The 26,774-nt window shown below is 48.4% G+C and overlaps 1 protein-coding gene across 1 annotated transcript in view; it reads right to left on the bottom strand.

The window, feature by feature from the left end:
- Positions 1-1,398: 1,398 nt before the first annotated feature.
- Positions 1,399-26,774, bottom strand: part of LOC144170700 (organic anion transporter 3-like) — a 47,536-nt gene continuing 22,160 nt past the window's right edge. The window contains exons 7-11 of the mRNA XM_077700647.1: positions 23,275-23,360; positions 7,855-8,069; positions 6,232-6,413; positions 5,186-5,325; positions 1,399-4,334 (exon numbers count right to left, since the gene is read on the bottom strand). Coding sequence (XP_077556773.1) covers positions 4,271-4,334; positions 5,186-5,325; positions 6,232-6,413; positions 7,855-8,069; positions 23,275-23,360 — 687 coding nt within the window. The 3' untranslated portion in view covers positions 1,399-4,270. The remainder of the gene's footprint in view (positions 4,335-5,185; positions 5,326-6,231; positions 6,414-7,854; positions 8,070-23,274; positions 23,361-26,774) is intronic.

Genomic DNA, 26,774 nt, shown 5'->3' with positions numbered 1-26,774 from the left:
AGAGTAAATCTCTCTTTCTTCCAAGTTTCATCCAGCTACTAACTAGGAAGCATGCTCAATCGCAAAGTGCAAACAAACGTGCCGCTAACCTGGTCTTTCAAGCCAGCCGGTGGAAGGTGATGTCCGTAAGAAGGTTATATCCGTACAACAAGCGCTGAAACTCCAGCTGTCCCTTCGCTAAGGTATAAGCTGTGGATCGTAAAGGAATAAACAGCAGAAGATCCGGCCAGGGCCGGCGATAGCCCACTTACGGAAATACCTGTGGATGGTCAACACAGAGCTGCGGTCGAATTGTATGCAATCACTTTACGGCGTTCCCTACCCCCCCTCCGGCGCCCACGTTTCGTGATGCGTACAAACCGCCTCCCGCTATGTTCATGAGGTCATCGACCATGTGTTGGAGTTACCCCAAAACATGCATTTAGGCATTGTGTATGTGCCTAGAGCTGAGGGCAGTTAAGCCACTTGGAGCTTTTTTTTTTTGCAGTTTACAGCCTGCCCCAAATGTTTGTCAATGCTGTACACCCAAAAGCAGTCCCGTGGTTCATCATCACCACAACACACTCGATTGAGAAATCTGTGCAGCCGAGCATATGATCTGTCTGCGCTGTGACATTACGCGACGCAAGCATGACGTTCGGAACTGCGCAGTGCCAGAGTGCATGTCGCAGTTTTGACTGAAATAATATCAACAATGCTGTCATTTGCCGAAGTAGCTGTCACCAACCTAGACTGCTCACTCAAATGCATTGTGGTAAAGCTGAACCATGAATTGCCTTAGAGTGCCATTGTTCTGATGCACATTTCTTCAATGGTTAAAAGCGTCTAACTTGAAGTCTTAATTTAAAGAAAACACATACCCCCTGGCTAAAACGTTTTTTTGATGCAGTGCTTTTATTTTAGGTCCAGTTGCAAAGTCCGGAATCGATCCTTTTGTGGTGTGTGTACACGTAAAGATGCTGGGAGGCCCAGTTAGAAATGTGTCGCTGCCCGCAAGTACATGCACAGAGTAACACACACGTACAGATGCGGATTGTCCAGAGCTTGATGAAACCGCTAACCAAAAAAGTGCTAATGTCAGCCAAATAAATGCATAAACCAAGTGGTTATGGCTCCCAAAGTACCACATCTTTGCTCTTCTTGTTACGGAAAAATACTGCACCTGGACTACCATATCTCGTACTGGAGAGTAACGCTTGCAAACTGATGTTAACCTTGATTTAAAAAAGCTCTACACAACGCGCCGCCCGCTTTCACCTTCCTGACATCCTTCACCGGAGGGGTTTGCACCACGTAGTGAATAACGTGATGTCGGTATGTAAAAATGAGCGTGGTTACCGAAAAGGATGACGCTTAGATAGGCCTAACCCGCTATGTAACAGAAAATGCTAGCGTTAACATTGCGGGATAAGGAAGCAGCAGCGCGGATTAGGGAGGAAACTCATGTAAAAGACAAGCTAGTTCAAACTGAGCGAAAGAAGTGGGGTGAGGCTGGTCGTGTAATGCGGATGAAAGACAATTAACACTTGGACTATTCGTTTAAAAGATTGGCTACCAAGTGATGGTAAACGAAGAGAAGACCCAAGAGCCGTTGACGAGTGGAGCTAAGACAATTCGTGGCAAAGAATGGACTTCACAAACTCATGATAAAAAGCAGCTGCAAACCTTTGGGAAAGGCGTTCGTCCTGCACTGGATGGGATGATGATGATGATAATGATTATGATGGCTAATCAAATAAAGGCAGTCAACACTTTCAATCGACTAAAAAATTATCCAGCTTTATTCGAACAATAATTTTGATCAAGTATAACTTGACCATACACTGACTTTCACAGCGTACCTGTGTGACCGCCCTCAATATTTTTTATACTGACCTCATGTTCACGCTGGGGACATAAAAACTCTAGCTCACAAAAATATCCGTGAGTTATAGCATTGCTCTGACTAAACCGTCGGGAGGTAGACGCCTATTCCTTGACACCGGTAGACACCGGTTTTCCTTGGAGGATTATATGTTAATATCCTTATTTGAGAAATAGCGTTTTTGAGTTGGAGCAGTTGCCGTCAACATACCTCACAGTCCTGCTGCGGCGTGCACCATGGTTACTGTTGGCGGGGAGATGTTTGAGTGGCGCCCCCTGGCTCTGACGTCGGCTTAGGGACTCGCGCCGCTGTCGTCTGCAACACTCTGCTTGTGAGGTGCAGTAGTGCCTGTGCTCGAAAACGACCTCTTTGATGCTTTAGTGTGTATATTTAGTAATTCAGTTATTTTTGCCAGCTTATTCTGACACATCTGAATAATTTCAGGCTGTATCCCCCACAAGTTTTCCACACACGAGGAGAGAAAGAACAACTTTCATCTTGAAGAAACCTTCTGACCGGTCAGAAGCTCGTGTTCAACCCATCCTTTCTAGCTTATTCGTGAGGTTCAGTGCACAGATAAGTATACAGAATGCGTTGCCTTCCTCACAGTACTTTTGAGATGCTCTTATGATGACTCAACAGTCTAGTGCTACGTACACGCGCATCGCACAGCAGGAAATAAAGTGGCTGTCTTCTATTTTTTTCGTTGTTGACTTGCATCAGATGAATGTTTTTTTCTGTGCCCAACGCATTAATCTTAATATTATTAATTAATTAATAACCGTCACAAACGTCCTATTAGTAGGTTTGGGGATGTTTGCGAGCCTCACAAAGATCGTGAGGATACTTTCTTCAGGCTGTATGCACTCCATACATTTCCTTCTTCACAAATTGGCTTCCGTTATGGCTACTTGCAAGAAAGTGCATATCCGCAGCGTGCGTTGTTTATTCACTTGCAAATACAATGTGAAGGTTTTTGCTACGCCACCGTGATCGCGCCCCAGGCAACGTTGTCCAGAGTACTCGAAGGTGGCTTTTATGCTCGGATTTTATATCGTAATCATTGTTATAATAACGAATCAATCCGGACAATCATGGCATGTTTACGGTGTTTAAGGCTTGACATACTCGCTAACGAGCGCAATAAATAGTATACGTGCATATATTGCAAGAATCGAAACCGATGAATATTTTTAGGGCGCTCTCCAACTCTTTTCAACTCTTCCATGCGTAACGAACAAACCCGGGATGGCAATCTATTAATTGGAAGAAATTACTCTTACTCATTTGTCCTGGACTGAGGACCCAGACCAGTAATCAGCTCGATTTTACTGTTATAGTTTTCTCCTCCTCCCGCTACTCTCCTCCTCCTCCTCGTGGGTGCAGTTTTTCTATAACGCAAATCTTAATACTGAGAAGACATGGCTGTGAGAAATGTACCGAAATATCCCTCCAGGTCTGAACAAACATAGTGTTACTGTATCTTTACCGTAGACATGACTCGTTTTCCTCAATAAACCTCCATCCTGGTTAGGAGCGTGGAATAAAGCCGGCACGAGCCTATATACACAGTAGGTTATTCGGAACTCTAACTACCGTTCTTGCAGCCCCATAATGCATGTCGGCATACTTTCATGCCATAACAACGTAAAGTGATCAATACAATACTTTCGAGAATTCGGCAAGGTTGCAAAAACTTTTACTTTACATACGATTACCAGTAATCGTAATTCCTCCTGCCAAAGCCGACATCCCCGAAGGCCTGGTATTTGTTTGGGTCTTGCAATTTCGCCCTTGTCGGTTATTAGCAGCTGGATGTTCCAAAATTTCTTAATACAGAAGCTGGCCCCTAGCTCCGACTCTTCGCGCTCCGCACCGGACCGGCTTCGCAAGGAATGGTGCGACGCCGGCAATGTTTCTGCCGTAGCGGTATCCAAAACTGCACTTTAACTCACGCCTTGTCCTAGTGTATGCGATTTTATGTCTATTATTGTGATAAGTTGCGCACATGCCAAATCTGGTGCGGACACGCATCAGACGTCAACCGACCGCAAAGAAACAGCAGGGAGACCGAGCCCGAATGAAGCAGACGACAAATGCGAGTATCCCTAAGCCGACGTCACAGAGGCGCGCGTCGCAGCACCGCCCGTGGTCGCGCCCACCGCCAATAGCCTGAGACAACTCATCCGACAGCGGCAATAATGGTGGTAAGACAAAGCAAATACATCTACGAATGCAGGTGAGAGCCACTCATCTCTTTCACGTACACAGAACATTACTTTTAAGCCTTTTCTCCTGCATTCTTCGGGTAACCCGTTTCCTTCCACTGGTCAAGTCCTTAGGAGCTCACGCAAACTCTCTTTGAAGCGTCTTTTATGCAATGGAAAGCTTGTATTGGAAAAGAAGCTAGAGCTGAGTTACTTCCACAACGTAGACTTGTTGGTGATTGCGGCTCGCTGTGGCGGCGTCCCTGCACAATAAATCGAAAGTGAATGGTGAGAACTCAACCACGGTCGTATACCTGATTCCTAGGCGTTTTTATTTAAATCATGCTTGTGACAAAATACGCTGTGCGTAAACACAACTAAATCGGATAAATTTTTTTTTGCTTTTCAAAAGATTACAAATCAAGAAACTCGTGTTCCTTTTGAATAAACCTGCTTCGCTAGCCGCAAAAGGGTGCGAACTTCTATGATATAGACTGTGTAGTTTAGCATAAGGCACGATAGGCCAGGTATGACAAATGGGTTGGCGGTGCTATTCCGAGCAGAAACCTGAAAATTAGCTCAACACCAACCGCAGGAAGATCGCTGCAATTCGTTCCTTGTCACCACTGATAACCAGAACCTTCGTAATAGTGAGCGTCACTCGTCATTAGTTTCCAATAGTAACTGTCGGCGCATTTTGCGTTTCGTGAAATCAGCTTTGATTTTCGGTGTGATGTCAGGCTTGGCCATAAGCATTCATTGTCGACTCTTCAGTTTGATTCCAACCGAATGCCCTACAAATGCATTGCCTTTGTCTCTCTTTCTGGGTAGCCTATGATTGGATTCATCCTATTCGATACATGTACACGGTTAAAACCATGACATTGATACCATCACAGCCATCAGATGAAGAAATAACGCTGTAAAATTGAACAGCACGGCCCGTGAGTATGTTAGTCACGGCCTGTTTGCCCATATAGATGTGACGCAACCAATAGGGATGAACGAAACTGCCTCTCCCATTGCGGTATTCTAGATTGCCTAACAAGTAATGATTCCTCGTGGCGTTCAGGAATGCGCCACGGCCGTGTGCAGTTCCATAGTAGCCACTCACTTGGCCGAACCGTCCTGCTTGGCAAAGTTGTCCTCCAGAGCCGTCTGGAAACTCTCTGGAAGAAGCAAAGCACCGCCCGCTGCCGCCGCGCAGAGTACGCCGGCCACCACATTTGGCACCCATGCCTGCGTCGCGTGGCCCTGTGGGACAGCGAGTAACACATGTTGCGTAAGGCCCACACATTGACGACCAAGCTCCTTAATGAGGGCTAGTCGTCTCACCCATCCCATGCATGTATTGGCTGCCGTACGGGCCACAACTACCGCAACGTAAAATTTCCTTCCCTCGTGAAACTGATAGCCAGCGCAGCTGTCAGAGCTAGTCGTCAACCGGTCACCGCAGCTTGACGAAGAATAAAATTGGCATCGCTTGGCGCGTTGTGAGGATCGACGAATGCTCAACATAGGCCTAACAACACACACACTCAAGTGGACTGGTCAATGGCAATGATGGCTGCCGTCACAAGTTCACGGCAGTTTTACCGATGCCCACTGAACTGCGAAGTCAACGTAACTACCCACACGTATAGCTCCCAATACACACAATACACGTAAGGATCCCGAGGACGCGGGTTCAATTCCAGGCCGCGGCGGCCGCTTTTCAGTTGGAGGCAAAACGCCAAAACGCCATTGTGTTCGAGATTTCAGCGCACGTTGAAGATGTCCAAGTGATCAAAATTAATCCTGAGGGCTCTGCTACGGCACCCCTCATCGCCTATGTAGCGTCGGTGCGTCAAATATCATTTTCAATCAATCAATCAACAATACATGTAAGGAGCCCCAAGTGCCTCTCTCAAACTTTATAGTTGTATTGTGTTGGTGAGAACGGTTCTATTGTAGATTTATTGTCGTTAAACTTTTATCACACATCTACAAAAGACGCGATCGTGGTTGTTCATAAAAAACGCAACACTTTTTGTCTGCCAGAATCACACAGGTGCGTGCGTGCATGTGCATGCGTCTGAGTGCCCATGCATGCGTCCTATTCCCGTTCCGTGTGTGTTGCTTTGACACCAGGCACGTGTCTGCAAGTGTGTGAATGCTCACCAGGTCGTCCAAGAAGGGCGCCAGCGCGGAGCCAACGTTTCCCAGGGTGATGCAGAAGCCCATGGCGACAGAGCGCACAACTGTCGGGTACGTCTCGCTCAGAAGCACGTCAACAACGGCGCCGTTCACCGAGGAGCCAACCTTGCCAGCCATCAGCAGGCCCAGACGCACCCAAGGGTACTCTGCGCATGCGTGTGTGCACACTGCCATCACTGCCATCGGGCGTCATTCCTTTGTTGCGCGGCATTTTGGCCTCTGCTGGAAGCGTTATTTAGGTACTACAGCTGCCAAGCTGAGAGCTGAATTCCGGCGCGTTATTTTTTGTTTGTCGTTCGGTCCCACAAATGGTTTTCGGCTGGACGACTTGTTTCTATACCGCCCGCTTTTCTGGGTTCCACATTCAATGCCCTCTTTTACGGTAAATAAAAGCTGGGAGCAAGAACTATGAGCAACACAGTCATTCATCTTCCTCAAAGGTGGCTGGGATGAACAGTGAGAAAGGGCGTATATATTAGCGAAACCTTTTTCTCTGTCTTCTCCAGTACGTAACGTAGACACCGGGAGCAGGACGACCGTACCTCGTTTACCGGGATCTTATTGACGTTAGTCCTAACGTTACGCTTTGAGTTGTAATGATGCTTGGCGAACAATGACAAAGAAGATGCTCGGTCCATCATTAGGCACAACATTAGGGTTAGCCATCCTTAAGCGTAACAAAGGCCAGAGCACATACACGCGGAGGTGTACTAGTACGCAATCACTTCAGATTTTTACCCTCGTGCGAGAGTGCTCGTGCTCGTACAGAGTAACCACAGAGTATGCCATGTGTTCCCGAGTTGTATAGGCCAACGCTTACACCTGAGGTCTTTTTTTTTCATTTCATGTGATTCCCAATACTCGCAGTGTTGCACACACTAAGGGCAGCACATACCCCAGTGGTGTATCGGTCAGTGGTGTCCTTGGGATTTTGAGTTACGGGTAAGTATCAAAACATCTATAAATTTGACCAAGCTTGCCCTTGGTACATATTCTTGCTGCTGGTGAAGCCATGAATCAATGCCACGGACTGCGTGGATGTCTGTGGTGTAAACCCTGCTGATGTAATGCTAATCCTCACAGTCTACATCATCCCTGAAAAATTCAAGGCCGACATCGACACAAGAAGGAAACACACCAATGAGCATCGTCGGCGTCTTCGCTGTTGACATTGTGAAACACCGCAAGAAGAACTGCTGTCTGATTGTTGTCTTCGACAACTTTTGCCTGAGATGCGACACGACCACCATCGTCCAACCACATGGCGAAGATCATGTTTACGTTTGGTCTTGCCACAAAGCTATTGTCATTACCACTACTCTAAAGAAATAAATCATACCACGTTATGGTGTGTTGGTTTTGCGACGGCTTCGCTAGACATCAATATTTGCAAGGTCGGAAGGCGCATGACTTCTCAATCGTTCAGGCTTCACCATAAATGAACGCAATCACAAGGAAACACACTTACATATGGTCACACGCTAGATAAATTCGCGCCTTTCTGCCTGCCGGAGTAGTAATCAGCTTCATAATGAGAAATCCTTTAAGTTCCCTTTGAGTTCCCTACAATCATTTGAGTTCCCTCACCGAGTGGCAGGAGACATAGGGCGACCATGACCACAGCCGACAAGACCATGGTGACGCAGATGATGTGCCGCCGGCGGCAGTAATTGATGATTAACGCGTTGATAAACCTCACTGGATACTCAGACAAGGCAGCGATGGTGAAGTTGAGGTATGGGTTGCCACCCACGCTCACCGTAGACACCGTCATGCGGTACCACATAAGGCTGCATACCACCCTGCGAAAAGAAATCAGTATACAAATAGGCTTTCAGTTTGCGATCTGTCACTCTGCATGCGATGAGAACTTCCGAGCATATATGGCCTTGTGACAGCGGGCGCGCTCCAGTGGACAGGTACTGGAGACGTGTAAAGCTTTTGCGTTAAGGTCTTGCCGTACAATGAGTAACAATGGCAGTAAACAGCGAACGCGGGCAGGAGGATGGCTTCTAAATTTGATAGCAGGTGTTTACAGCTGCTCTCTGAATGCCGCGAAATAATCGACAGCATCATTCCAAACAAGAACGCGCGTCTATAGAAAGGAGCGACTTGTGTTACCCATTATACATTATTATTTGTTTCAATTTATTTAAATTGTTTTTTTTAATTGCGAAGTTTGCCCTGTAGCGCAACAGTACACGAGTTCACAGGTACACGAACAAGTGAGCTTCGTTTATAAAGTCCAGAAGTTGTCGATGAAATGGCCCAACAACCCAGCGCTGCAGCTCTAGAGGGCGACCAGGGTGAAGGCCGGTTGCACGAAGGTGCCGTAGTCGGATCTCATGTAAGCGGATCTCAGCCAGGTCCAGCCAGGTGTTCTCTTTTATTCTACGCTCATTGCTAAACCGGTTGTGTAAATCTAACGTGGATACCATGCATTCCAATCTACAAGATATTATTAGTTTGCTGAGAAGTTGACTCAGGACTTATGAAGTTTCTTGGTTGTGTGGTATTACGGCCTCTTTTTATTTCTTGTTAATTTTTTTGCCTCGTTTACTTGTTGGCTGATGTGCTGACCAGCTTGTCTTAGCATTGTACCTGACGGGGCAAAAGGCTAGTCAAGCTGTTTAGTACAGTAGTACAGCTTTTTTCCTTGGCCCCAGCACTTTATACGAAAATATCTGTATATATATATATAGATGTATATAAGTGGAAATAAAGAATTCATTCATTCATTTATTCACTCATTCGTTCACTCATTCCTGAGCAGATGCTGCACATTCACATTCTGTACGGCATTGTCGCAGAATTGATAGGTGTAATCGTATAGGCTGTTAGGACTGCGCCAAGAAGCAGTCACGGATGACGTGAGGGCCATCCCAACGCGCAGTCTCCGCAGCGCAACCACCTCTCGGTGAGTCAGATCAACAGGGAGGTTTGAACGACAGGGAGTATGAGGGGTCTCGTGCTGCGCCGGAAAGTTTCCTTCTGTTGTGTCAGGTTTCCACAAAGATCTTCGGGAAAAGGTGGTAGTGGTCGCGCCAGGATATACGGGGGACAAGCCATGCCTGCCTCCCTACTGCCGGGTACAGCTGAACGGGGTACCCATTTTATACGGATCTGCAAAAGAGTACTTCGTGCTAAGTGGTGAATGACAACTGCGAAATATGTGGCTTGTGCCAAGCGGTGGATGCCATGGATGACTTGCGTAGAGTCAATTCCAAAGGTCTGTCGAGAGTGTGGCCCTGCCTGGACAATAAACAGTATTGCGGCCATCCAGTCGTGTATTGTTGCTAGTTACGCCAGATACGGTGGTGGCAACGGATTAGCCTCGTAAGAACAAGTTTGGTCCACCTCCGGTTCCTGCGGGCAGATGAGGGCGGTGTGCACCATGCCGTTGTTGACGCTGGCATCTACATATGCAATTGCCGTTTCCGTGTCTGGGCTATGCAGGCAAGAGATTTGGGCCATGACCTGGCGAAGTACCGGGTGATGGAGGCGACCGATTAGTTTGTTGTCTGTTAACTGTACTCGCTGCCACGGAGAAATGTTTGAACCTTTCACAGTGGTACTTTGTACAGCATACTCCATGTACCATGATATCGCAGTGGCTGCAGCAATCATCAAGACTTTACAGGCACGAACAGAGCAGATTTGGTGCGCCAGCTCATCAATTGTGTAGAGTTGGACCTCATCCCGCACAGTTGGTATCGGGGTCATTCGGGGTAGTCCAGTAATGGACCGCGTGGCGTTACGATTGATGGCTTCGAAGCGATCCCAGTCCCTAGTCGTGAGATGGTGGAACTGAGCCTGGTACACGAGCCGGGGTGGCAATATGACCGCACAAGGAGACGAGCAACGCTCGTGCGCGACCCGCCAGGCTTTGTAACTGTTCGACGTATCAGGTGTATTGTCCGTGCGGCACAATCCTTTGCACTCTTCCCCCATGAAGCCGCGGACCCAGACGAGGCAACTTCAAGACCCAGCACACGAATATCTGGGACTTTCTGTAGAGGTTGTTGATGGATAGACAACCGGACAGGCTGGTTCTCAAGTGGGCGTCACCCATACTTGTTAACAACTGACATGTATGACGTTTTTTCTTCCGATAGTTCTAGCCCTAGTGGGGGCACCAGAAATCACTCCTGTTTAACGCCTTTTGTAGCGCGTTTCCTTGGAGAGAGCGAGAGAAATAAAGAAAAACGTTTTATTCTTGGCCGAGCTTAGAAGGGACGACAGAGATACCAGATGGGAATGTCGTCCGCATACATGATGCAATATGCGTGAGGTATCTCTGCCAACCGCCAAGCTATTGGAAGCAAGCCGATATTGAACAGTACCAACAGCAACACACAGCCCTGTGGAACATCACGATGTGATGTAAAATGTCCAGTAGCTTTCCAGACCAAACGAAAGGAGAAGGTGCGGTCCCGAAGAAAGGTATTCACAAATGTGCAGACGCGGCTGGGGAGTTTAATCCACTCGAGGATCCTAACAATGGCTTCGCGGTTGACATTGTTGTAGGCCTTATTAATATCCATTTCAAGGACAGTTCGAATCCGGTGAGAACATCCTCCGATCAGAATCACACCATGTAGGTGCTGCAGTCGTCTTCCCCAACCAGGTGTGGTCAGAATCATATTTGGGCAGGATGATACCAGTAATATCGCTCAAGCCACCAAGTAAGCCGTGTAGCTACCATGCGCTCCATCACCTTACAAATCGTTGGTGTGATATCTGTTGGCCGAAGGTGAAAAATGTGGCCTCGGTGTTTTAATGGGCTTCGGGATAGCACTGATTTCCGCGTGACGCCTTGAGCCAGGAATCACTGCTGAAGTCCGTGCCGTGTTTATGGCTTCAAGTATAGCGTCAAGTGTGCTGCCTTCTCTGTTCTTAAATAGCTTATAAGGGAGGCCATCAGATCTCCGTGCATAGCGCGGCTTGGTATGGTCGATAGCTTCCCAGAGTTCCGCCACTGTGGAGAGGGTCTCAATCCCTTCAATGTCGCTGCATGAGGGCAATGAACCGATGGATGCCGGTAGGCACTTTGGAATCGTAAAGACAGCTGGTGGAGTGTCAAAGGCGGGAAAGAAGGTAGTTGCAGGGAGAGAGGCATAAGCAAATGGTGTCTGGCCAGACGCTAGTAGCGCACTAGCATCTAGATCTGGAAGACGTTGACCACATTCCATTGTTTGGAGTGTTTGCCAAACCGCAGCATTAGACGACGAAGGGCCAAGTGAGGCGCACCAGTCTAGCCAGCGGCCTCGTGGCAGTCGTCGTTCACGTCGGCGAGCTGCTACTGTGAAGCGGTGACGGTTCAAACGAGCGTCGACTTATTCGCGATTCTACATTGAAGCTAGTTCAGCTTCATGGTGGCCAGCCCAAAAACTACAAAGTGTAGGTCAGGGGCGGGCCGCGATTCCTCGACCTACGTCGTGCGAGTCGCTGCTTCCAAAGCCACGCAGAGACTTGGGCACGAGTCACGGAAGGTGCTAGAGGCAATCGTGACTGATGTCGATCGATAGAGGCCTCAGTATACACCCCGACACGGTCTTCGAAGACGATTCGCCCGGCCGGGACGAAAGTTGAGATAAATCGGATGGTGGTCGCTATCCCAGCAGTCCGGCTCACGCATCCAGGACACTCAAACGCTTCCTAACCACCAAGGTAAGTCAGGCGCGCGTTGAGGAACACTTGGATGTTCGCGGTGGCGTGTAGTCGCTGACACGTTATTTAGAGGGACAAAGTGTGTGTCTGTAAGCGTGTCGTACCCACAAATACCACGTGCACTGGAGGTGACGTATCCCGATGTAGTGTAGGAAGCGTTGACAACCCCCACCACCAAAATTGGACAGCCGGGGTGCTGTGGACATAGATTGGAAAACCAGCCGAGGCATAGTTTGGCTGTGCAGCCGCTGTAGGGGCGAGCAAAGAATGATATTGTGATGAAGTCCGCACACGGGAAGCGAATGGTCACAATGCCGACTTTCTGCCATAGAGCCATCACGCCAAGTCTATGCGGGTTTGAGCAAAATTGGCAGAGCATATACGGCTACCTTTTCTGGAGGGACATCAGGCATAGTGGTTCGACGATACAGAATGAATGGAGATGAATAAGCCACAAATGCGGTAAGGGAAGGCAGTCCATTTGTTTCACGGAGTAATAGTGACCATACATGTATCTTCTAGCACAAAATGCGTTGTCGAAGCTCTCCAACATTGCCGGATATACCCCGGCAGTTCCATTGCAGAACGCCTTGCAACGAGCCCACAGACACAGGCACCATCACAGGTGGACATTACCCAACAATGCCGAGGTGAGAGTCTGGAGCTGTTTTGCGAAGAAACGCAAGAGTTCCTCTGGGTACCTGGTTGTCGACGTGGAACCTTACATAACTGGAGGCACAGGCCGGGTCGCGGATCGGGTGTCAGTGGAGTGGTTGTTGACACGGTGGCCCTGAAGGATTGCACGGCGTTGCTTAAACGCTGAATTTCTTTTTGTAACGTAGCCAGCGTGTCCTCAATTTCGCAGTCTTCTCCATATCATAAGCAGGTCATTGTTCTTGTACGGGTGCTGAAGAGCGGCGGTCAGCACGGGGAGGTTTAATCGCCACACTAGACGCTATCGTCTCGGACGCTGGCGATTGAGCTTCGGACACGTCTTCATCTTAGGACGCCAAAATAGCGTATCAATTAGAGGCTGGCACCTCATCAGACAGTGTCGATTCACGGTGAATTCCACTTCGCTTTAAACGGTGCTCGCGAACTTTCTTGTTTGCCTGCAACTTCGTAGGGAACTCCTAGCAAGTAATTTCATGGTCATCTGACTTATACACCTCGAGCTTCGTGATCACTGCGCCGCCCGTCGCCGCTTCTCCGCTGCGCTTACGGGATGGCCGCTGTGCATCTGGTAGCGGCTGATGCAGTATTTTGGTTCTCTTTCGCTTCCTTTTGCCTTTCGGTGCCCTAAACAACTTGTTATGGTAACGTCTGTAAGCAAATAATGCGTTTAGGACACTTCAAAAAACAGATGCGTCCTGACAATGCGCTCGAACGCCAACAAAAGCTATCCGGGTACGCGGTAGTGGGCGCTTCTTCGCCGCTCTTACGGGCGACGGCGACGGCAGTGGCATATCACCGCTGTCACCTCCGAATACGTCAGGTGGAAGTGAATTCTTTTGTCGCCTCGTTTAGACCTGGTACTGGCACCGTGAGAGGTTGGTTTCGTTTTGCAGCGCGGAAAATGAATGCGTCTTTGTTTCGAATATATACGTCGTAGAAAACTATGATTCGAGGATGTGATTACCTAATACCTTCCAAAAACTTGTGCCTTTTATGGAAATAGGGGCCCCGTGAAAATGTTAAGTATATTACAAGGTTCTGTGTCGTGAAATAGGAGCCCATTAACGCCTTATAGCAAGAAGCAAGGTGGGTTAATGAAACCACAGAAAATAAATGGTCTGAAACTCTAGGTGAAGCAAAAGAGCTCGTACGGGAATAAAAAAAACTTAGTGTAGCTTCGGAAATGCTAAAGAAGTTCGTATAAAGTTACGCCAGGTATAACTTACCAGACAACTAGATGAGAAATGCACTGCTGTTTCGCAAGACATGGAGGGGGGTAGGGGGGTACAGGAAGGGGACTCTTAATGATCGCTGCGTTCAAATGCAGAGTGAAATCAAGGAATGGACATTTTAGTCATCACACATACGCAAGCTGTGCGTTAACTTTTATTTAGTTTTTCTACTTTGACGAACAGCTGATCACTTGGCGCACGGATTTTTCGAAGTATACAGTAAGTATATACGTAGTCACAAGCGATAAAAGGTGTCGTTGGAAGAGTGTGGTATCTGATAAGGCCCTCTGATTTCACGTTTTTGTCAGATTTCGCAGGCTACCTATGTCATATGATACATATTTCATGTCATATATGACGATGTTTCGAAAAAGTGAGTGAGTGAAAAACGTGTTTAGACGAGAGGCCATGGGGCCCTGGGGGGGTAAGGATGAGGGGAAAAGGGGAAGGTAACAACTCTCACAATGAACACAGTTGCAGTCTTGGCGTCCTAATCACAAAATGAACACATAAAAGTCAGTCAGTGGCACTAAAATGCACAGCTCACACTTAAATGTACAATTCACAATGTAGACAACGCGGTTCACACTGAAAACAGTGCACGCTGCAGTCAGTTCACATTGTAGGTAGAGCGGGGAAGTCTACCAGGCCGTTACACTAATTTGTACAGTCCGTTTTCAAGGGCGTACTCGGTGATTGCTTCTAGTGTGGTGGGATCGTCGCGGACCCGACTAACATGTTCCTGTTCAGTCACAGGGGCGGGACCTAGAGTTAAAAGCTGGTGGCGATTACGGTCGAATGATGGACAAAGCCAAATTAAGTGATAAAGATTTGGTGTGCCTTCACGACTACAGTGGGGGCATCGGCGCAATTCGGATCCTGCTGGAGCTGTCCATTTATAAATAATGTGGGGGGTGTACGCTGCATTCGCATACACTTCATTGGCGAATACTTCCCCGGGACGCGAGAAGCGCTTGAGAGGGGCAAGGATGCCAACAGGAGTTTCTGCCTGTAAGCGCTTGCAGCTTTCCTTTTTGAGGTGACGAAGCTGGAGTTGCCAGTCTGCCTGGAGAGGGGGGACGGGCGTGGCGGGCACCGTGGGAGGTGATTGTACCCTCTCCCTGGCAGCGTCGTGTGCCATACGGTTGCCTTCTGCGCCTGTAGTGTGTCCTGGAGTCCAAACAATTCGAACTTTGAAGCCTTCAATTTGTAGGTCTCTTATCAATGTGAGAATGTTTGTTGCCGTATTGTTCGGTGAAAACGGACGATTTAACTCTCGGACAGCAACATAGGAATCCGTGATGATGCGAAATTTCTTCGTGGATAGATGGCCGGAATGGTTATAAATTTGCTGCGTCGCTCCCAGAATTCCTAGAAGTTCTACCTCTTCTACGAGGCCGAATGTGTTAGAAATGTGCCTGGATCCATTCAATTTCGGCAGGTCCGCAGATGTCCAGGCAATGGCCGCCGTCGTTCCATTCAGAGCCGCGTCGGTGTAGATGTCAGCTTCGTCGCATTCCTTGTCATTTGCGAGAGTGCGAACGTATTGTTCGCGTACTTTTCTTTTATCCCGGCGGATCGGGCGTCGACGCAGAATTCCGATGGATGGGCGTTCCCACGGAGGGAATGCTGTCGGCAAATCGGTGCTCTCAGACTGACTATTTAAGTGGTCCCATTTTTGGAGTCTTTTTCCTTGTGGCGAATGGTCCAGATGATATTTGAAGCGTAGTTTTGTCTCTTCGATGAGGTTACCGAGAGGCGGAAGGGGAACTGCATCGTGTAGAGTGTTTACCCTTGTGAAGGCGGGGAGGCCACTGATCGCACGGAGAAGGTGCCGATTCATTTGGTGGAGGGCGTTTACATGTGAATGACGTAATTCGTAAACCGGGAAGCCGTACGTGAAGGGCCCATGCGCCACAGCACGGGCGAGCATGGTGCAAGCTGTTTGGTGCGCCCCACCATACTTGTTCGATATCCGGGTAACTAGGTGTAAGGTGGAACGCCAGGTTTTCCTAAGTGAGGCTATCCACTGTTTTGGGCTATTACAGCTGCTGACGGGAACACCCAGCAGTCGAATGGTACCATTGTGGGATTCGAGCAGCGTATCTCCCACTTGAAGGGAGATAATTTGTTCCTTATTTGTGCCACGTTTACCATCCACGCTGAGCAGTTCTGTCTTGGTTGGGAATAGCTTTAGCCGGAACTTGGACAGCGTATGTTCCAAACTTAGGACTGCTGCCTGCAACTCTGTTTGCATAGTTTCTTTGGAGTTGTAATCCTGGGCTTCTGTCCATGCCACAATATCGTCCGCATAAAGCGCGAATCGGGTGGCAGTGTCCTGCTCGAGAGTTCGGGCCACACGGTTCATTGCGAGATTAAAAAGGAGAGGAGCCAAAATGGACCCCTGTGGGACTCCTCTATCGAGGTAGAACGTTGTGGGCTGATGTCCTTGAGGGTTAAGACGGATCGGCCTATGCTGTAGAAAGCTGCGTACCCAGGCCTGGGCCTTTTGGCTGGGGAAGGCGAGGGAAAGCTCTTGAAGGATACCTGACTGGCTGACGTTGTCAAATGCCTTGTGCATGTCTAAGGTGAGGACGTAGTCCGGCAAAGCCTTGCGCGAGGTTCGATTAATAACTCTCCGGAGCAGCCATAGGTAATCGTGGGTAGCAAGATGGGGGCGGAAACCAGTGAGAGCGGGGTGAAACCAATTTGTACTTTCCAAGTGGTGGACGAATCGATTGTTCATCATACGCTCGATAAGTTTGCATATTACGGGGGTTAGAGCTATGGGCCGAAGATTCTGGGGATTCCGAGGATCTTTACCGGGCTTGGGTATCGGATGAATGATCGTTACCCTCAGGGCGTCAGGTATCTCGCCTGAGTCCCAAGAGTGGTTGGCCAAATGTAGCAGCGCATCGAGGCCGTGCGGCGGAAGGTTTCGGAGGTCCTGCAATTTTACTTGGTCATGGCCAGGAGTAGATTTGGGGTTGCCTTGAGAGATGGCTACTTGCAGTTCCCCTAAAGAGAAGGGAGAATCGAGCTCCGGCACCGGTTGGTCAATGCTTATAATTGGTAAAGGTGGGAGGGTTGAAGGGTCTGTAACGGCGTGTGGAAATAACGTGTGAATGATGGTATCTTCCACTTGCGAGTAGTCCATTTGAAGGCACATCTCATCCAAGATCGGGACGCGCACCTTCGCACGGCCGTTCATGGTACGGAAAACTCCCCAAAGACGAGACAGGCCCGATTCATGCCCGAGATCTTGACAAAAATCGTGCCATTTCTCTCTCTGTAACGTGACCTGATATTCGCGAATAATGCGGTAGTGACGTTTTAGCTGCATTAGGCGATTATGGCGTTTTCCTTGCGTACGGTATCGATTGGTTAGCCGTTCTGACTTGCGGAGAAGTCCGAACATGTGTGAATCAGGGCAATCCACATCTGCCGTACTGGTTACTTCTTCGCTTGAGAGCAAACGTGCTTGCGTTAATGACGAGATGAATTCCTCAAGGGTAGGTGTTGGACCTCTGGGTCCTCCAGCTGCGGCGCGATTCTCAGAAAGCGGAGCGACACGTCGTGATTCGATGAGGCTTTAATGGAAACAGAAGAAGAAGAGCGCGAGCCGGCGCAGCCACGCGAGCATGCCACAGCTCGTGAAAGGCAGCATGAATGATGATGATCAGTGTCGTCTGCAAGCAGCGAGGAAGTCCCAACAGTCTCCCCCGCCGACAGATGACGCTAGGTCCATGGCTTCCGAAGGGTGGAGTACGGCATGCTGGACTGAAGTGCTGCTGGGCAAGCGTAGAGAGCAAGTCCTGATACTTCGTCCCGTCAATCGATCGACTCTTCTAATCGCTGCGTCAAGGTCCACAGTTTTCTATGACGTTTTTCGCCGAGTAGAATGACTCTGTCCTTCCATAAGTGTCTTTTTCTTGGCTGGATTTGAGATTCCCGTGCATCAGTCGTCCGCCGTCAAGAGAGCGCTTCCTCCGCCATCGGTGTTTCCACTGCCTAACCTGTCGCTTCTTGCAATTTGTCCACAGTGTTTTGGAAGCCAGAGTCGATTCATGAAGGTAGGAGCAGGAAAGTTTTCTAAACCTAAACAAGGGAAACTTGCTGCAAACGGAAAACTTCTCTTGCAGGTGTCGGACCTTCGGGGAGGGCGTGCTTTTGCTGCCTTTTCTCTGTGCTTTCCTCCGCGGACGTCTTGGCGCTTCTGTTTTTGTTCTGTTTTGTTCTTCTGTTTTGTTCCGTGTCTGCAGCGCCACAATTTTCGCTTGATGCCTCACTTTTGGCTCGGAATGGCGTCTTCTGGCTCGTGCCTTGTTTAGGCGCTCGTGTTCTTTTGACTCGGTCTGCTTTACAGACGTTGGCTGAAGAAGGTGTCCTGTATCCTTTGAGGCCTGTTCCCGGTAGTACTGGATTATCTGGGGCGTGAAGGGAAAGATGTCCGACTCTTTGTTGCAATGAAATCCTACCGCTTTTGAGGTTCCAGAAGGCGACCAAATTGATTTTTCCGGTGAAGTCAGTACTTCTTCTGAGGCGTTAGATACAACAGGGTCGTTGCTGGCCAATATACATGTAGTCATTGAAGCTTCTCGGAAGATCATCTCATTATTGAGCATCTCGATGGCTTCTTCAGTAGTGGACTCCGCTTCAACGAGGGGATAGTTCACAGTGGAGTCTTGTGGTAGTGGGGCTGTCGTTGTGTGCCACTTTTCCACGGATTCAAGCTGGTGGTTCAAAGTAGCCGTTAAAATGACAGGACTCGAACTATCTCCAAAGGGTACCCGAGGTAATTTCCATGCGTCCAAGTCCTGTAGTGGATGGTCTCTTTGTGAGGATGTGCACTTGCCCTGTGTTTGTGAATGAACGGTCGCCGGGCGTAGCGTCGAAGACCGGCATTCCTGAATCTTGAAACGCAGACTAGCCGTCAAGGTGACAACCTTGTCGCGGTACTTTCCGGCGTCTAACGTCTCACTTTCTAGCAAGTCGTCTGGTGTCTCCTCAAAAATCGCGTCATCCACTTTCTCAATCTGTGCATAAAATGCGCTGATTCGGTCGAGCAGTACACTTACTGCAGATGGTGTCACCTCTAGATTTCCTCTTAAGTGGCCTTCCGCTTCCGCTAGAAGGCCATCCAGTTGCGCCCGTAGTCTGAGGCGTCGTCGAAGTTGCCGCTCCATTTTGTCGCACGCAGCTGGGAACGCTCGCCAAGATCGCAGGCGCCGCGTCGTTTCCTCTGCTTTCGCGGTTCCGTGCGTCGATGTGCTTGGCGTCGGCTAGAAGTCCCGGGTTCTCGGCACCATGTGTTGGACCTCTGGGTTCTCCAGCTGCGGCGCGATTCTCAGAAAGCGGAGCGACACGTCGTGATTCGATGAGGCTTTAATGGAAACAGAAGAAGAAGAGCGCGAGCCGGCGCAGCCACGCGAGCATGCGACAGCTCGTGAAAAGCAGCATGAATGATGATGATCAGTGTCGTCTGCAAGCAGCGAGGAAGTCCCAACAGTAGGTTGAGAGGAGATGTTGAATTGGGAGCGATACGAGTACCAGTTTATCTCACGGTAAGTACGTCTATTGCGGAATTTCTTGCTATTGATTTGAAGCATGATGGGATAATGGTCACTACCCCAGGTGCTGTCTAACGTGCGCCAGGTCTTCACCGCCCCAGGGGTAGTTAGGGTGAGGTCCGGTGTTGTATCGCTTTGAGCGTAGTAAAGGCCAATGCGGGTTGCGACGCCATATTCGTTTCTTAGTTGAAGGGGGCTGTACTCCAGTGTTTGTTCCAGAAGCCGGCCTCGACGGTTTGTGGACGAGTAGCCCCAAAGGGTATTGCGAGCGTTGAAGTCTCCCCCGATAATAATGGGACAGGTGAATCGTAGCGAAAAAAGATAGGGTATCCAGTCATAAAGTGATGGGGGGACGGCACCGGATCTTGGCTTGTAGTATACAGACACAAGCATCACCGATTTGCCTCCTGGCGGCGTAACGAGGACCATAATCACTTCTCTGTCATCATTGCATGCTTGGTCCCAACGATGCTGGACAGCGTGGCAGGATTTGTGGACTAGTACCACTGCTAACCCTGGAGTCGGGCCGTGGGAGGAGCGGGTTTGGCTTGAAATGGAGGGATCTGAAAAGGTGGTGTAATCTAACATTTTGCAAGGACCACGTGTTTCCTGAAGCAGTAACGCCATTGGACGGAGCGTTTTCACTTGGGACTTGAGGAGCGGACCGGTTTGTGAAAAACTACGGCAATTCCACTGTAGTATGCTTCTGTTCGGCGGTAGAGCTGGGGGCAACACTGGACGGCTAATTTTTTTCTTTCGTTTCGTTTCATTGGAAGGGATCGTTGAGGTCTGGAGAGTTTCAAGTGCTTCCCCCACTTTTCCCATGAACTGACGAAGCTCATCCCTGATAGAAGTGACCTGATCTTGAAGGGAAACTAACGTTTAGTGGCGGACGCAGAAATATAAGCGGTAGCAGATGAATGTTTGCGAGTGCTCACATCTCGACAAGACGACCAAGCAGTAAATTCTTTGTCATGTGCTGATTCCCGCATATAATTTTGTATTATCCTCGTACTTATTTCGCATAATGTGCTTGAAATTTATGTAACATTGGCTTGTTCAGGGTAGGGATCAATATTTGAAATATGAAGCGTACAAACCTATACTCAGTGTTTTCTTTGATTGTATGTCCCCCCCCCCCCTCTGTAATGCCAACATTGGCGCTGTGGGTATCGTGATAAATAAATAAGTAAATAAATAACTGGCGAGCCATGCTCCGATAGATTATGTAAGCACAGGAAACCGATTTACATCGTAAAGTATAGCCGTAGCAGGAGTATATGAACAAATGCTGCTTATGAAGGTACTGTTAGTAGATTTTAGAGCCGTGGAATTACAATCAGCTCCAAGGCTCCATGCATATGCCGGTTTCGCGAGGCCGGCCTGTGACACACACCTGGCGGTTATGCTGACCGAATGTACCACACTAACATCGCGTCAGAAGCATTTACACTCTCGTAAATACACAACATTTGCGAAAAAAAGTGACTGCTCCACATAAGTATGTACAGTCGAACACGGATATATCGAACTCCAAGGGGATCGCGAAATAGTTCGATATATGAAAAATTCGATATAAAAAATATGGGCTCTGAGACCTCACCTATGGCGGACGATCACTTACCGATCGTCGCATGCAAGAATGACAACTAATTCCGCACTCACGACGCAACAGGACGCTTTATTTCCGTGAAAAAAAAAATCGCTGATCTTGGCCTGCTTCTTCGTCCTGGAAATGATATTAAAGACGCTGGTCTCGATCTTCTCGAGGCTGCACAACTAGAAAATTCCAGCAGTACGCCGCGCCTTCGCACACCATGCACAATACGCACGCAAAAGAAGAACAGCGCGCACGTACCACAATAACTTTGAAGGTAAGAATTCCAAGGCTCCCTGAACGGACTCCAACAAAGCGCTCGCGATGGTCATCTCCGAGAGAAACAGTGATCTCCGAAAGGTGCGGGACAACTCGCCAAACAGCAGCAACAGCAGTAAAATGCAAAAGAAGGAGGAGGCCGCCAGCACCTTCGTTCCCTCTTCCCTTTCCCGAGACGACATCGGGGGAAGACAGACCCAGAGAGGGAGAAAAAAACTCTTTTTCGGCAAGCCGGGGAACGTACGCAGCCGCAAAAAAAGGACGTGTGCACTCGGGGTATCCCTACATCGCACTGTCACATTTTCCGAGCGTTCGGGCTTGTATGCCTAGAGACATTTAGCATACCGGGCTCCGTCCGCTAACGCCACGGCGGCCGGTAGCGGGTCCCGACTGGGAAAGCGCAAATTCGTTCCGGTAGGGGGATTAGTTCCGCTAGCCAGTCTTCGCCATGCCCGCGCATTCCTCCACATCCTCCTCAACCTCAATCGGGGGTGCAGCGACCGCCGAAGAGGACCTTCCAGCTCGCGCGGCGTTCGATATAGGCAATGTCGGGAAAAATACGGTTCGATATAAACGTACGAATTCCTATACTTTTACACAGAATTTTCAAGGGGATAATTTATGAGTTCGATATAGACAATAATTCGATATACCCGTGTTCGATATATCCGTGTTCGACTGTATTTCCAACGCATACAAAAGGAAAATATCAGTCGCTAATGCGCCGCAAAAGCAACGGTGATAGCGGCGACCGGGCCGGAAACTCCCGCAACTGCTTTAGAAACGGGCCACTAGGGGGATTTCAGTGGCGCGCTTACAGGCAGCGCTCGAGGCGTATACAAGCCGCGTCGGAAAGTCTGCGTAGCCAGGGCTTATATGGTCTTCCTTCGGCGGTAAGGGCAGGAGTACTTCACGTGTCTTTGTCTCTAAAAAGCGTAGCAGTACACAAAAGGGCGCAAGATGCAACCATAGCAGAGGATACGGTCCGAACGAGCAGGCGGGCCCCGCAAGGTCCCGAGACAGGTGCGGCCTCTACCCATGTATCGGACGGCGACTACTTCGTGAGTACGGCATCAGAGCTCCTTGAGAAGCTGTACAGCTTCCTCACCGGAGTCTAAGCCAGGCACCACATAACGTCCTAGGTCCATTCCAGCTGCCAAGTATGCTTGAGCCTGTATATAGTCGGACTACGATACCTATATGCGGTTTAATGCCTGGAGCATGGTGGCTTGATCCGAAGAGGGCCCCCATTCCAAGTTGGTATTGATGGGTTCGGGCTCGGCAAAATCAAGAAAGCCTGCGACGCTGAGATACGTACCACTGCCGCTTGAATTAACCGATTAGGTACTGTGGACATGTCGAAGTTGGTTCGGGGTTTGATGACAACCTTAATACCATCAGGCCTCAGGTGACATCGAGCTGTTATTCACATAGGCGACAGGCGTGATCGTTTTCACTCGTCCTGCGTTGCATCTTGTTCTGGGCTTGTAGACTCGGACGGCCTATTAACCGCGCTTGACGGCGGTATCGGAGAACTGACTTGTGATTGTACATTTTCACGTCGTTACCATGGCAGCGCTCGCGACGCGGCGGTAAAGGGACGCTCGACGTATCGATGTAGCTGCATTGAATGTTCCGCTGGCACCACGTGCGGAGCATCAGCGCAGCGGCAACGCGCTGCCGCCGCCATTCTTGCCGGCGTGCTCGACCTACTTGCTGGACCGAACACGAGTGGCAAGGCGATGAGGCAGCAGGATGCAGGGGACCACGACCCTTATGAGTCGGCGCCAGGGGTGGTTCGTGACCGATCGCAACAATGTATAACAGGCAGGACACCTGCTATAGTAACATACGGCGTTAAAGACAGATTATTCAAAACGTTTCCGTTCACAGCGAACGGCACTAACAAAATGTCCTATAATACAAGTAGAATATTGAAATGTGTTATGTGGTGCTTCTTTTCTGTACGGACACTTGAACTTACATCTGCAAGCTGAGCAGCGCGGTTATTGTCGCCCAGGCGTTTGTTGAGAACAGGTCAGCAATCGTCGCTCTGTTGACATCACGTGACTGAAAAGAGGAGAAAGGAATGTTATGACAGCCGGTATATCGCTTGCGCGCGCACCTTGTATGAAACCCCACAAAATCGCGCAGTAACACACCGACTCCTTCTATAGCATTGAGGTACTGAGCACAGTTAGGCAACCGAAAGAACTTCGTGCACATAAATTAACGACGTCGTGGTATGTATTTTACTATAAGTGAACATGCATTGTAGCCTCACAATGCTCTTCATAATCATTTAAAAGGGCCATGAAAACAAAATAGAAGTTTGGTTTACTCAAGAAACTGCATTGACCCGATAAATGCTGCCAATATTTTCGCGAAATTTGAACAATTAATCAGATACTAAGCGAAACCGTAAAGCAGTGGCGCCCAACCCGAAACTTTCTAGCCCGGTTCCTATGTATACAAACACAAAATTATTTACGCGATTAGCAGTCGCTGACTAAAGCCCCGTCCAAGAAACATGAATGTGCAAGTGCAGTCGTGCCGCAGGTACCGTTTGATCGTACAACTTAAATGCTGGCACGCAGTTCACACCGAGATAACTCTGTCCAAATTTTTCCCTATAATTCGCACCGCGGACATCGTGTACCGCGAAATTTGCAGTTTTCAGTTCTTTTTATCCTTTTTTCTTCAAACACGTCGTTCGCTGCTGGGATAGAGCTCTGAGACTCACCAAAAGGAACTGCTTTCAAATAAAACAAGTTGTATTTTGTATGCATGGCTTCTTTAAGAAAGTCGCTTACCCATACTGAGTCCGGCTTTGTCTCTCCGAATGTAGGTTTGTAATGCGGTTTAGTAATATAAATAAATAAATAATTTTAAAATACAATGTTCTATCCCTGTCACCAAGTGGTTAGTTAAAATACAGATGACTAGACAATACGCTACGGCTTTGAAATACACTTAAGGAGGATTTCTCGCTATTAATTGCTTTGCCACCTGTGTATTAGGCAGAGTACAATAAACTGTTCCGGCATGAGTATAAAGCTGATCAAGATACTCCATGCCCTACTTCCTGACATCATGTTCAATTAAGGTTATTATAGATTAGCGTCTCCCTATTCAAATTCGTTCGGGCTTTGAGAAGACCTTCATAACCCGTCCAACTACTGTGACAAATAGATGATGAATCTATACGCAATTCCTCCTCGACAAATACCTCCCCGTTCAAAATAACAAGCCACTACCCCTGTACTCGGGACAACCATACCTCAAACTGGATGAAGCCATCTACATTTATGAAGTAAAAGCGGCACTGCCAACCATCAGACGCAACACAGCCCCAGGGGTGGACGGCATAACCAACAAGCTTCTAGCGAACTTGGATGATGACTTCATTATTGAGCTTACCGCCCATCTCAACACGGTATGGAGTTCCGGAAGAATGAAATACGGCAGAGTTGTGTCTTATTCCGAAGCCTGGAAGACCACCGAGCACAAACAACCTGCGTCTTATATCACAGACATCGTGTTTCGGAGAGCTTCTAGAGCACGTTATTCACAAAAGGCTACAGTCAGTCTTAAACAGTACCTAGTTAATAGCAACGCGTTACCGGTAACTAGTTACCTATTTCTGTAACTTTAACTGTAACTAGTTAATTTTAAGTCAGAAGAAATTGTAACTGTAACACTGTTACTTTTTACAGAGTAACTGTAACCAAAAATTGGTTTTAGTTACTTCTATTTTTCATAGAAAACTATTCAATAGCAACACTCGTTAAAGGCTGACATACAGTTCGCGCTTTCTACTTTCTCGGCCTTCTTACTCTCCATCTCTGACCTTTCCACCACACGGCTCCGTACAGTTTAGGAAAGGAGGTCGCAAAAAGAAGATTATCTTTTTTGCAGAAGACCGAGGTCGGAGAGGTCGGCCTTAGAGGGGATGTATAAAACTATTCCTTCGTCTTAAGCGAGCAGATACAAAAAAGGAGAAACAAGAGGGAAGCTCTCGCATGCCAGCATTTAAAAACAACTCACTGTAAGCTCCAATAAGTTGTGCAAATAAATTCCCGGACTTCAAGGGTGCATCCACAAAAACATTCATGCAACAATATGAGGCGTATAGAATGGTTGTTGGCATTGGGCTTGTGTGCACCCCCTTTTAGGTTCCCTACGTCTACCGTTTTACCACGTTCAATTTTGATTTCCCGCACGCCTTCATACGTTAATACTAAACAAACTCTATTATTTGGTTTGTGATTAGCTTTATACAGTCACATAAAAGTAACGACGTCACTTTTTCACCGGAACTGTAAATGTAACTAAGTTACTTTTAAAAATTCTGTAACTGTAACTGTAACAGTGTTACTTTTTTGGATTTGGTAACTGTAACTGCAACATTGTTACTTCCTACCGGTAACGTGCTACCATAAGAAGTGACTGGCTACAGTGATCCCTCGAACAAAAAAATGAAGGAAGCTCACAGTAACGCGTAAGGCTTGGAGGAAGCGAAGCTGTCGGCAACATTCACGAACATAACGATAGTTTAAGTCTACGATTGCAGCCGATTTCTTCTTCTTCGCTGCCGCAACGACTTTTACTCCATCATTGTTGTTATAAGTGTGAGCTTCCAACTTTTTTTGGAAGTCATAGCATCGGACATAACATTGGAGGGGCATACACTATGACATGTCTTTCACGTTCCGGGCAAGTGTTGCCACGATTACGGTGTACGGTGAACGCTGGAGTCTTTCTTTGCGCCGAACAAGTGTTGCCACGATTACGGCGAACGCCGGACGTTTTTTTTTTTTTTTTTTTTGGGGGGGGGGCAATTTTCACCAATCTCCCTAAGTGGATATGCTTGGCTTGACAAACGTGCGCCAGGGGATGCTGGGCGGTCGCCGCGAGGCACGCGCTCACGTGTGCTCGGCATTTTCTGGGTAGTTTTAACTGCAGATACCAAACTCCTACGATCTGCTAAACAGCTTTACTGTTATTAATATTTCCCGCAGAGCATATGGGGATTTCGCAATCGCCTCTCAACGTAGGACATCCTTACTTATCTGAAGGAAGAGGTTATGCTGAAAGCCCCGGGGGATTACCCGAAAGCCATCTTGGACCTGGATTTAAAAGCGGCGTTTGACAATGTCAGTCACACGGCCATACTTAGACAACTAAATGGCCTTAACTGCGGGGAACGCACATAAACATACATTCGAAACCTCCTCGATGGCGGAAAAGCCATTCTGAAGGTGGGAGTCAAATGCAGTTTCTATCGGCAATAAGAGCACACCTGTACCCCTTGCTGGCTAATATAGCTCTCATAAACCTCCCTCCCCTCCTGGATGACTTGCCAGGCATAAGCCATGGATTGAATGAGGATGGCATTACCATACCTGCCACTCATCGGTCATTAGGGGACATAGAGAGCAACCTACAACAGGCGGCCGACATTGTCAGTCAATACGCACGGCA

The sequence above is a fragment of the Haemaphysalis longicornis genome, unplaced genomic scaffold, assembly GCF_048455015.1.
Source record: "Haemaphysalis longicornis isolate Haplotype H1 unplaced genomic scaffold, Haemaphysalis longicornis Haplotype H1 scaffold_2, whole genome shotgun sequence".
Lineage (NCBI taxonomy): Eukaryota > Metazoa > Arthropoda > Arachnida > Ixodida > Ixodidae > Haemaphysalis > Haemaphysalis longicornis.
The sequence above is the reverse complement of the archived record's forward strand: the minus strand, read 5'-3'. Positions and strand labels throughout refer to the sequence as shown.